Genomic DNA, 13,111 nt, shown 5'->3' on the forward strand with positions numbered 1-13,111 from the left:
CCAAATGTCATAAAATGCAAGGAACCTTTTTTAAAAGGGATTTCCCCCCTCATTCTTCATAATAACGTAATAAAAAGTTTAAATTATATTAAAAAATATTTTTTCTTAGGGAAACAAGCTCTGTACAGTTTATAAAAGGTAAAAAAAGAAATGCAAAAACAAAACACACACCCTGGGACAAAGAAAAATGTACTTAGCATGAGCAAGAATGGAATGAAATGTTTTATCATCTTAAATCTCTGGATGATAAAAATGACCATTTCTATGTGAATCGATGACAAACAGAGTGGTTGTAGAAAAGAGCAAGAGTCCAGTAGCACCTTAAAGACTAACAACATTTATGGCAGGGTATGAGCTTTCGTGAGCCACGGCTCATTAAAGCTCATAGCCTGCCAGAAATTTTGATAGAGTTTAAGGTGCTACTGGACTCTTGCTCTTTTCTACTGCTACCGACAGATTAATATGGCTACCCGTTGGATCTAAACAAAGTGGTTATCTACCTTTATCGCAGCTGTCCCCGGTGTATCCGCTGCTGCATTCGCAATACGGTTTCCCAAGGCCTGAAAGCCTACATTTACCATGTTTACATCGGATGGACTGGCAGGGGTTAAACAGTTCTTCATCTTCATCACAGAGGACTCCCCCATATCCCTGCAGGCATTTACAACTGTATGAAAACGCATTGATTGGCAAGCAGGTACCATGCACACATCTACAGGGGAAGACAAGCCCAAGAGAATAAAAAGAAATTATTTATCCAATGAAGGCATCGCAAAATTGGCTATAAATGCTTTGGACTGTATTCAAAAAAGGAGATGGCGTATAGTTTTGGGTCCCCCCCCTTTTTTTAGAATGTACTTTTCCAGAAAGCCATGGCGAAGCAGTTTTGTGGGTTACTTGGTCTGCGAGGTTAGTACAAGCGTATGGCACCGCACAGGACGTTCTTTGGTTAGTGCTGGAATACTGCCACTGTAGATGTGTTATGGAAGACCTGAGCAGCATGTCACAGATACCAGACTGTGCATTCCTCGAGAAATAGGGCTTCCCCCACCCATTTGTGAGATACTGTGGGAGCACGGAATGCATAATCTGGCTGAAAGTGACTCAACTTGAAAAAAAGATATTAAAGTTTGCAAGGAGCAAAAGCCACAACTTACCTGTATTTTCCGCCCACTTCCCCACCCCCACAGAGCCTTCTATTTCAAAACAAAACAGAACAGGTCGTTTCATGCTCAACTGAAATTGCAATTCATTCATACACTATGAAGATGCCAGGGCTAGGAGAAGCTCTGATGGTTTTGGAGTTCACTCCAGGCTCTTACAACAGACCACTGCTCGCTAGTCCCCCCCCCCAAACAGAATTCAAGGTTTTTTCACAGTATTATATGCTTTTGAGTTAAAGCAAATCTGCTATATTGTTCGACATTTTGACCTGTAGCCAAAGAAAAGATGACATTCAGAGGTGGTCTTAATAATTTTGGGGTGCAAAGCAAAAGTTCAGGATGGGACATTTATTTATTTATTTATTTATTTATTTTGTGATTTGTAGCCCACCCTTCCCAGCTGAAGCCAGCTCAGGGCGGGTAACATCCATATAAAAGTATTAATACGTCAGTAATAAAAATCTAAATTTAAAACAATAAAATCTCAATTAAAACTTAAAAATACAAAATTACAGATTGTGTCTAACCACAACTAATATTGCCGGATAATTCCTGCAGGTTATCCCTCTGTTGACATTAATAATATGACAGGAGGGGGGAATAATAGGGAGGCCAGCAGATGATATTTGCGGCTGTCCTCAGCCATAGGCCTGGTGGAAACGCTCTGTCTTGCAGGCCCTGCGGAGCTCTCTAAGGTCCTGCAGGGCCCTGATGTCACCAGACAGAGCATTCCACCAGGCCGGTGCCAGGGCTGAAAAGGCCCTGGCTCTTGTCAAGGAGCACATTCTTAGGGCCAGGGACCACCAGTAAGTTGTTGTCAGATGACCATAAAGATGACCAGGAGAGGCGGTCCCGAAGATATGAAGGTATGGGGTGGCCTTCATGCTGTGCGAGGGGGTGTGGGAACCCCCACTGCTGCTGGAAGCCAGATGTCTGAGCCTCAGATGGAGCTGGTGCAAGTGTCGGCAGCAGCCTCCTCTCCCTCCTCCTCCTCCAAGGGAACAAGGCTGTAGGGGATTGGGGCCCCCATGTGCGGGGGGCCCTGGGGTACCTGCCTCAGTTGCCCATTGGCTAAGACCACTCCTAATGACATTTACTTTAGACTCAAGATTCAATTTAAGAACCAGAAGATGAACAGAATTAAAGGACTTCCAGAGTGGTGCAGTAGTTAGAGTGTCAGACTAAGACAAGGGGGAGGCCATTTGGTCTCCAATTAAAATAAGGGTAACCAGAGATTCAAAGGCTGTGCCCCCCGAAAAGCCATCTCAGTGTTCCCATCCTGTCTAGCTTGGCCTTGATTAGGATGCAAAGTTATCTCCAGATGTTTTAATCAGTCTCAAAACTGTCTTTCCCAAAGTACTGAAGAAAGATACAGTGAATGCCGAGTTTCCCCCATGAGAGTTTAAAAACAGCTTGAGGGAGGTGATTTTGAGCTGGAAAAGGACTAGAAGTTGTTACCATAAAGCCTTCATTCCCCCTCCAATCTTGGCAATTCAGCAGAGAAGGGCAGGCTTAACTGAAATTCTACATAATTTCATCAAACCTCAGGAAAGAAGGCAGACTCAGAAACAGACATTATCCTTTACCTAGTCCCTGAAAATTATCCACGACCACTCAGTAATCAATCGAGGTACATTTAGAAAAGAAGGATCTTGTTGTGTTAACATCCCTGTCAACTAAAAAAAATTCCATTCACGCTGACTTACAGCGCATTCCTGACATGCGCCGGCGGCTGTGCCCAAAGGAGGCCAGTGTAAGCCTACGCTGGTGCAAGGGCCTACAACACTGGTGTCTGGGAGGCGCACACTGGCGTTTGTGGCCCCAGTGCCGGCGTGGAGGGCTGGAAGCCAGTTTCCGGCCACTGCCACAGCAGCGCCAGGCCCGAACGCCGACGGAGCCTGCTACCGGTGTCCTGGGAGGTGTTCCTGGGGCATCACAGTGCTAGCCAGAGGGCAGGGCCGCTGTGACGGCTCAGGAACGCCCCTCGGGAACACCCTTTTAAATGGTGTATCTCCTGTGCAACCCTATGAGGGTTGCACGGGTTTTTTGCGCCGGGTGGAGGTTTCGGCAGCTGCTGCGTTGCCTCCTAAACCTGGCGCAAGCATTCCGGTCAGGAATGTGCTGTTAGTATGGACCCTGTTGGAATTAAGGACATAAGAAAAGCCATGCTGGATCAGACCAAGGATCATCAAGTCCAGCAATCTGTTCACATAGTGGCCAACCAGGTGCCTCTAGGAAGCCCACAAACAAGACGACTGCCCACAAACAAGACGACTGCAGTATTATCCTGCCTGTGTTCCACAGTAGACAAGCTCCTCTGATCCTGGAGAGAATAGGTATGAATCATGACCAATATCCATTTTGACTAGTAGCCATAGATAGCCCTATCCCTCCATGAAAATGTCCACTTCCCTCTTACAACCTTCCATGTTGGCAGCCATCACCATATCCTGGGGCAGGGAGTTCCACAATTTAACAATGTGTTGTGTGAAGAAAGACGTCCTTTTATCAGTTTTGAATCTCTCACACTCCAGATTCAGCAGACCCTGCATTCTGAGATTATGAGGGAGAAAAGCTTCTCCTTGCCCACTCTCTCCATACCATAATTTTATATACCTCTCTCATGTCTCCTCTTAACCGCCTTCTTTCCAAGTTTAACAGCCCTAAGCATTTTAACCGCTCCTCATAGGGCAGTTGTTCTAGCCCCATGCTCATTTTTGTTGCTCTTTTCTGTGTGTGTGTGTAAAGTGCCTTCAAGTCACAGCCGACTTATGGCGACCCCTTTTTGGGGGGGTTTTCATGGCAAGAGACTAACAGAGGTGGTTTGCCAGTGCCTTCCTCTGCACAGCAACCCTGGTATTCCTTGGTGGTCTCCCTTCCAAATACTAACCAGGGCTGACCCTGCTTAGCTTCTGAGATCTGACGAGATCAGGCTAGCCTGGGCCATCCAGGTCAGGGCTGCTCTTTTCTATACCTTCTCAATTAGAAGAATAGAATCATAGAGTTGGAAGGGATCACCAGGGTCAATTAGTCCTGCACAATGCAGGAAATTCACAACTACCTCCCCCGGCACCCCCAGTAACCCCTACTCCATGCCCAGAACGTGGGGAAAAAAACCTCCAGGAGCTCTGGCCAATCTGGCCTGGAGGAAAATTGCTTCCTGACCCCAAACGCGATCGGCATTAACCTGGGCATATAAGAAAGGGCCACGAGAGCCAAACACTGACACAACCCTTCCTGCCATCCTTCTCATGATCTGCCTATGTTTACAGAATCAGCATTGGCTGTGAATTGTCTGTGAATATCCTAGCCTGTTGAGGAAACAAAGCCTTTGTCCAATTTACATGTCTCCAATATATCCTCACAATAATCCTGTGAGGTAGGTTAGGCTAAGAAAGAATATTTGGTCCATGGTCACCCAGTGAGATTCACAGTTCGTGGGCTTTCAGCGTGGATTTTCCAGGCCAACTCTAGCACTCTAACTTCTACACCATACTGTCTCTCCAATAGGAATTAGAAGGCATTGAAAAACAGACTTACTTATTTCCTAGACAAGGATCATTGGTTTGCTGATCACAAAGTTGGCCAGTCCATCCTCCGTCACACTCACACATAAAGCCTGATTGGCTTGTCACGTGGCATGTTCCATGGATGCACACCTTCTTGTGACAGGGCTCACAGCCTGGGAGAATTCCAATTGGCAGCGGGACATTCCTAAAGTCTTGCAGTTCACTATTGATATACAAATTACGGATGCAGCCTTGGAAGCTGGTGCCATTTTGACCCGGGGACTGTTGCAAAGCAGCAACGTTGTTCTTCATAGGCATCCCTGGAAAACAAACAGGCTGGCCACTCCCTTGAAATGAATCATCATCATCATCAGAAGAAGAAGAAGAAGAGGAGGAGGAGGAGGAGGAGAAGTTGGTTTTTATATCCCAATTTTCTCTACCTTTAAGGAGTCTCAAAACAATCGCCTTCCCTTCCCCTCTGAAGGGAACTGAGAGAGTTTGGAGAGAACTGTGACTAGCCCATGGTCACCCAGAAGGCTTCATGTGGAGGAGTGGCGAAACCAACCCGGTTCACCAGATTAGAGTCCACCACTCATATGTAGGAGTGGGTAAACAAACCCAGTTCTCCAGATTAAAGTCCGCCACTCATGTGGAGGAGTGGGGAATCAAATCCGGTTCTCCAGATTAGAGTCCGCTGCTCTTAACCACTACACCACGCTGAAGACTGTCTTGTTTATTCCAAATAATTAACTGTAAGATAACCATTAGCAGCCATGGAGGTTGGAGCTACAAGCCCAGTTTTCTAAGAGTTGATTCAGGCAACTGGGCTGAGCAATATTTTCCCTAATCACATCATGTAATCTCCATGGACCTGGGTTGGCTGAAAGATGTAACACGGATATAACATGGAACAGATAATGGAAATTACCACCCTTTTATCATACTACGTTGTTTCATCTTGCATATCTTTTGACACATACTGAGTTTGTTATACATCGGGTCACCTGGAAAAAGAAATTCTCTGACTCCACACCCTGAAAGCGGCCATGCATCAAATCTGAATCAGCAGATTTTGACCAACCCCAAGCCTCAGTTACATTGTCAACGTACCACTGTGAAATTACTGCTGTCCAAAAGTTCACAAACAATACTGTTATTAGTTTCACTTGGAACATTATATTATCATTCATTTTCTCCCAGAATCCACGAGCTATTCCTATCTACCTTTATAAAACAATGCGTTCTCTTACCTCCTACATACAGAGGTGAGTCGAAATTCAGAGTAGATTGATAAGACAAGTTGGTGATGACTTTGGGACTTCCTCCATCAACAGACAAAGACAGAATCTGATCCATAGCCAGTAACTCAACTATGTGGAAGTGACCATCATTGATTGTCTCCACACTGAAAAAAGAGTGATGCTTAATTTTTTAAATATGTGGGTCACTGTGAGAAGATTTAAACATATTATAGCTGCACAACTAATTTACTTCAGGCAATTTGCACTCTGAAAACGTGAAGGAATGGACAATGTGATAATTCCTGGTTCCTGTCAACAGTTTTCAATTGCATACTTTATTTTTTGCAGTGAACAACTGTGGACTGTGGGCAAGGTGTTAGATATCATGAGCTGTGGTAGCCCAAGGGATTGCATTTCCTAGTTGACCAACATACTTGTCAATGAACAAATTCACATGCAGTTAAGGTCCCTGAAGCAGATGAGTTGTAGCCCTGACCCAAAGAATGTTGCTAAAGACACAGGACAGTCTAGACTCCTTCTTAGAAATGTACAGTTTTCCTGCTCACTTGGCACTTCAGGGTCATGAGGAAAGGGGGTGGTGGATTCAACCTTCACAACACCACTAGGTTTTGCCAGTCGAAACTGGGCTCCCTTGTGCTTTTATTAGCTTAAATGTATCCTTCAAAACCCCTTTGAAATGCTAACAAAAACACTGTTTTTTTTTTAATTACTAAGACTGAGCAGGTGTTCCAGACCCCTTCCAGACCCCAAAACTCCGGACCCCCTGACCCAATCTTTACCAAACGTGGGGGTTCTTGCAAGGAGAGTCCCTTCTAGCTATCCTGAAAAATTGGGACCTCTACCTGCAAAAATGCCCCCCATAAGCCATGGAAAGCCGTGGAAAGCCCCCACGGGGTTTAAATGGCCGAATCTTTAGGGAAACCCAAATTTAAAGCCGAATTCCTACCTTTACCGGTATAGGAAATTAGACATTCGGGTTTTCCGGGGGGGGGGGGGAATGGCCAATAAACCCAAACCCGAATTTCACCAAAAACAATTTCCCAACAGCCCTAGTGCCAATCACCAGGCCAGGCCTAGTTGCAAAGTATAGACTTGTGAGAGAACCTGATTTCCTCCTGTATCACCTTCCCCATACTATTTCCTCTTCCCCTCCTCCTGGTAACCTTAGGGTTGCCGGGTCTCCCCAGCCACCAGCAGAGGGAAGGGGGTAATATTGCCATCTCCATGTTGGGAACTTCCTCAAGATTTGGGGGTGAAGCCAGGGGAGGAAACTCAGTGGGGTACAATGTCATAGAGTCCACCCTCCAAAGCATCAATTTTCTCCAGGAAAACTGATCTCTGTAGTCTGGAGATGAGCAGTAATTCTGGGAGATTCCCAGGCTCCACCTGGAGGCTGGCATCCCTAGGTAACCCCCATAGCCTCACCTTTCCCTACTTCCCTGAAATATATTAGGCTGAGAATGCATAACTGGCCCAAGGTTGCCTAGTTGGTTTCCACAGAAGAGTGTTGATTTGAACCAGGGATTCCCAGATTCTAGTCTGAATTTCTAACCACTACACCACACTGGCTTCTGTGGGGTGGCTGCTGTTGAGCAGTAGCAAGCAGCTAGGCCTGGGTGAATCATGTGGTAATGAGTCACCCAATGGTTGCTGCCAGGCCTGGCCCCAATGAGTCCTCCTAGACACACATGCAGAAATGACCTTTCCTGACTACCAAACTGTCACATATAGAGCACAAATGTAGGGACATCTCTTTTAGGAACAGAAACCTTCCATGGTTGTAGAATTTGTGGATGCATGTATTTATTTAAATAAATGTATGCCTGCTGTTCTCCCAAACAATGGGTTCCAAAGTGAGGGGCAATGGGAAGTAAAATCAAAGAGTTTCACAATAATAAAACCACAATATATAAGAATAAAAACTAGACCATTAAATCAGCCTCTAAAACGTAACTCAGCACAATATCACTACCCTCCCCGCAAAGGAAACATAGTTCCCTGCTCACACCAGAGCTTCTGAATTAGGACCTTGGCCTTCAGGGGAAAAGCTAGTCCTCAAGCCAAAGCCCCTCAATGTATTTTGAAACAGGGGCTTCAACGTCTTTGGCTAGGGTCCAAAGAGCCGTGTGCCCAAGCACTTCCATGTGCACATGGGACTTCCCTGATTTCTTTTTCTAACTGCCAAGGTATGTGGTATGGGAGCTGGGGGAAAAGCAGGAAGGAGGGAGGGGCTCAGAAGTCTCATAGTGCATTCAGAAGCTTCCCATTTGGTTCTTTGGATGCTGGGTTTTCTGTGGAAGACTTAACAGCCCATTCCTGAAGGGAGGGTGTTACACAGCGGCAGGAGGCACTGTCTCCTGAGCAGCTTGCTGCCAGTACAGCAAGCAAAAATATGAATTAAAAATTATGTTTAGCAAAAACAACCCCATGGCTCTCCCCATAGAGTTGACATGGGGCTGTGCCACGATTTTGTAGGCGTATCTTGCCGACTGCACAATGGCGCATATTCGGGATGAAAGGGGTTAGGAAGCTGCCTAAAGGCAGCTCCTCCCCTGGGAACGCCCCAGGAATGCCTCAAAGGACGCCGGCATCAGCACTTGTGATGGACATATGCCACTGGGGAGGCAGCGCAGGTGAGGGGACTCACACTGCAGCTCCCCCGGGGCCAACATGAATCGCCCTGCACTGGTGTCCGTGCCAGTTTGCATGATGCATGCGGCACAGACACTGGTGTAGGGGTCACGCTGGTTCCTATGCAGCTCTGCCCCTCCGCTGCCCAACAAGAATAATACAGCTGAAGGAAGTTTGCTTTGGTTTCTTAAAATCAATCAGGAAAAGGAAGAGAGAGAAAAACAACAACCATGAAATGTCTGAAATAAATTAGAAAAGGGTGCAAGATCTGACCGAGATTGGATAGCCTGGGCCATCCAGGTCAGGATAATGAGGGAAGCCAGAATGGAGAAAGAGAGAATCAAAATGCAGCACTGATTGCTCATTGTTTCCCTAAAAATAGTTGGCAGCAACCAACCTAAATATAAATTCAAGAGGAATAATCTTTTGAGTGTTTCCAGTTGTTCAAATAAATGGATCTAGCTTCAATCTTTTATATTAGAAAAATGTGACTTGTCAACTTCTGGTGAATGGAAATATTTACATTTGCAACTAAGGATTAAGTAAAGGGTCTAACTGTTGGCACTGTAACTCACAGGAACGTTCCTTAAACGTATGCTTTGGCCATGTCCAGTCATTTGGTTTTTCTGGGAGGAAATTACTCGTATCAATTTTGTATTAGAATATTCATTGAGTTTTGAAGATACTTATACACTTCTAAACTATTTGCTCATCTCTTGGAAGCTAACAGACAGTCAATGAAAATGGACCCTCCGTGCCCTTTACAGCCAAAATATTTTTACTAAAGCACTGGAGAGATAAATGCCCACCTCCAATAAATCAGTGGATTGAGGACCTTGGAACTTTATCAATATCTGAACATGTGGCACATAGGGGACGGTTGCATATAGACTTATTTTGAGATATTTGGAAACCTTTCATTAAATGTTATGTGTAGATCTATCACCATTGTTGTTATATTTTTGTCTCTAATACACTTTTTTCATTTTCTGTCTTTTTTATTTAGTTGCTGGATTTGGGTTTTTCCCCTCATTTTTTTTTTTGCTTTTTTTTTAAGAAAGAAAAAAAAGAAAAAATGTCGAGTCACTCAGGGGGCCTAGTGCATGTGTGAAATAAACCACTCAAGACATTGATACCCATAGGAGATGGTTTCCAATTTCTCATTCCTGTTGCTCTGATCAAAAAGTCCTCTCCTTTTGGTGAAAGTAAATGAATAACTTTTTAAAAGAAATTACAAGTTTTATTTAACATTAAAGAACAATATCTTTTTTTTTGTGCACTTCAGTGTTTTTACTGGCTCTTTCATACCATGATAATGCTTTTATTCCATGTGACTGCATTTATGCTTGTGGAAAAAGAATATAGTAGCTGCACAAATCACAGTACTTTTTCAGAACTATAAGCAAAGGTATCATAAAGATGAACAGCATCTCTGAAAATACTATCTAAAGAGAATGTTAAAAGGGTGCTGTTACTGTACAGATAATACTGGATTTTGCAGAAACATTTTTTTAAAAATTCATACATATTTTCTTAGCAATCTACTAACATCTGGGGCCTTTAATATTATTGCCTAACAAAGTTTAGCATTATTTCCCCAGGGTAAGGATTTAGGCTTTTAATTCCGTTTTGCTGTTTGAAGGGAATTATTGGAAAAGCTTATTTCCAACGGGCAGGCAGCTGCTTCTAAAGTTTCAAAAATACTAGCCAAAGTGCTGACCCTTCAGGCAAGTGCAGGGTGATGGTGGAAAGATGTCGCCAACTTGCCACCCCACACACACCTTTTTCCCCCTCCCAGCAATAGGGAGGCTTGAGTTGGGGTGAGGCATGGCGATTGACCGAGGCTTATGAGTGCAAACAGAGCTCCAGATTAATCCTGCTCTGGCAATTGCCCTCCCCTCCTCATCTCCTTACTTGCTCCTTCTCTCCCTCCTCAGCTGCCCTGGTGCTCAGGATTGCTGTCCCATTCATACACTCTATCTGCCAGAGAATAAGGCGCTTGCAGGCGGGTCCTGGAGAACTACCTGACCCTTTCTTTGGCCAACTCATGTTCAAGACAGCAGCAGCCCTCTAACTGCAGTCCTTCCTTCTTGCTTTTTCTCTGGTCTCCCCATCAGCCCACAGAGTCAACTATCCGTTTCCTCCCGCATCCCAACCCTTCCAATTCCTTGGTTCCCCCCTTCGCCACCTTCCTCACCCCTCCCCATCTCCCTTAATTGCTTATATTCCCCCCCCTCGTTGCTTTGGGAGGATTTTAACCCCAAATTTATTTATTTCTTCCTTCCTTTCTTTTGCCTTGCCTTGCCTTTTATTTTATCTTTGGATTTATAACCTGCTGTCAGAGCAGCTAACATCGGGTAAAAAACAATATACACACAACAAAATATACAGGAAAAATTTAATCCTAGTTAAAATCACTAATTTCTGAAATTAAAACAGTAGTTCCTTCCATCCATCCATCCATCCATCCATCCATCCATCCATCCATCCATCCATCCAGGGGATTTTTTTTGCAAACCCAAGTTTGCAGATAATCCCCTGAAGAGTTTTTTTGCATATGAATAGTGGGGGCCACCCATGGGAATCAGATGCAGAATCTGTTAGTATTAAACACTTATTTCATTTTAAACCAGGTTAGTCTTTTTTAATATATAGCTGAAACTTAAAAAAAACAAAACACTTGATCTTTAAAATCTGACGTTCAGTTACTGGTGAACCTTTTACTGTCCATCCCAGAATCAACAATCTGAACCTGCTTCAACTTGCTTCTGCTACAGCCCAACACGAATGAGGTGGTGGCCTCTGCCCAGCTACACGGCTCTGCCCCCTAAACCTGCACTACTAGATGGTGGAGTTTGCTTTCATGTAGCTTACATGCATACACACAAGTTATCAACCCACCTACATTTAACACTAGGGCTGTGCAAAAAAACCCAAATTCAGTAAATTTCAGGTTCGGGTTTATTGGGCCTGAATTTTTTTGGTAAATCTGAAATAAGCCAAATACTCATACCGGTAAATGGGTATTCAGCTTTATTTCCAGGTTTCCCCCCAAAAAACTCTTCTCGCATAAACCCCAAAGTTTGGTAAAGTTTGGGACAGGGGGGCAATTTTATCGGGTTCCAAAGGGGTCAACTCCCTCCTCCATAGAAACACATTATTCTATGGAGAATGGGGGAAACCCCTTTGGGGGCCCATAAAATTGGACCCCCATCCTAAACTTTAGGGCTTATGCAAGGAGAGTCACCTGCAGCTATGCTGCGAATTTGGTGACTCTACCTTAAAAAGTGTCTCTCCCAGAGGTCATTAAAAAATCCCCATAGGAAAAAGCCTGGGGGAAACCGAATTCCAAAAAAGCCAAATCCCCTTTTTTTGCAATAAGCTATCCGGCTTAGGCTTGATTCCCAGTTTTAATATTTGGATTAAATTAAACCTGAAAGAAGCCGAAAAAGCCTTTTTCGGGTTTATTTTCGGTTCGGGTTTATCAATATGCACGGCCCTCTATAACACCAGTGCATACTCGAGCTCCTGAAATCATCACTGCCAGATGGGCAAAGGACAACTGAAGTCAGAAGTACCTGCTTAAAACTCCAAGAGACGGCTACAAACAAAAGCCTTTCATTCTAGGAGTTTGGCATCTAGTGCTTGAAAGAAGCCAGACTAGGCAAGCGGCATCTTCTCTTTCACTCTTGGTAACAAGGGGCTGGCTGGCCAAAATGACCAATAGCTACTAGCGTTTGGCTTCCATTTGGGCTCTACAGGCACAGACAGATGTGTTCAATATTTATATATATATAGTCTCACCTATAGATGGCAGACGTTGGATACGACCCCGTATCATAGCTGACCCTCACTCGCCCCCGATACAGTTCCACGGCTATGTGATCTTGGTCACCTTTATACAACAGGATCCCACTGTCCTCATTTGTAGCAATCTGACGATGAATCAAATTTTATGTTAGACGAAAATGAAGCTACTCACAGAAGTTTCACTGTTAAAAAAGATCTTCCTATACTATGAATGGTTAAGACTTTGTCAATGAGCAATAAAGATTCATTCAAAAAAGTTCTTCACGCTGTAAACCACTTCTGTTTTTTATCTTTATTTCATCCTGTTGCTTTGACAAAAAACAAGCATTTCTTTATCCTAGTGCCATCAATAGCTTTATATAGCAAGCTCTCTCTCTCTCTCTCTTTTTTGCTGTCAAGTCACAGCTGATTTATGGCGACCACGTAGGGTTTTCAAGGCAAGAGACATACAGAGGTGGTTTGCCATTGCCTGCCTCCGCGTCACGACCCTGGTATTCCTTGGAGGTCTCCCATCCAAATACTTGCCAGGGTCGAGGCTGCGAGTGTGTGACTGGCCCAAGGTCACCCAGCAAGTTTCTGTGAAAGAGTCGGGATTCGCACCTGGGTTTCCCAGGTCCTAGTCTGACACTTTAACCGCTATACCACACTGGCTCTCAAGTTCTCTAAACATTAGAAAATTACAGTAGAAATCCAGCAGAGTGGCAACCATTGATGGTGCACCATCAGAGACCATTTC

At 44.4% G+C, this 13,111-nt stretch overlaps 1 protein-coding gene across 3 annotated transcripts in view; it reads right to left on the reverse strand.

The window, feature by feature from the left end:
* The window catches only part of SLIT2 (slit guidance ligand 2), a 353,730-nt gene that overhangs the window by 1,379 nt on the left and 339,240 nt on the right, over nucleotides 1–13,111 (reverse strand). For all 3 annotated transcript variants that reach the window (XM_056855205.1, XM_056855202.1, XM_056855201.1), the window contains 4 exons: nucleotides 12,370–12,500; nucleotides 5,923–6,077; nucleotides 4,704–4,992; nucleotides 501–712 (listed from right to left, as the gene is read on the reverse strand). In XM_056855205.1, the coding sequence (XP_056711183.1) occupies nucleotides 501–712; nucleotides 4,704–4,992; nucleotides 5,923–6,077; nucleotides 12,370–12,500 (787 nt within the window). The remainder of the gene's footprint in view (nucleotides 1–500; nucleotides 713–4,703; nucleotides 4,993–5,922; nucleotides 6,078–12,369; nucleotides 12,501–13,111) is intronic.

Source organism: Euleptes europaea, chromosome 9, assembly GCF_029931775.1.
Source record: "Euleptes europaea isolate rEulEur1 chromosome 9, rEulEur1.hap1, whole genome shotgun sequence".
NCBI lineage: Eukaryota > Metazoa > Chordata > Lepidosauria > Squamata > Sphaerodactylidae > Euleptes > Euleptes europaea.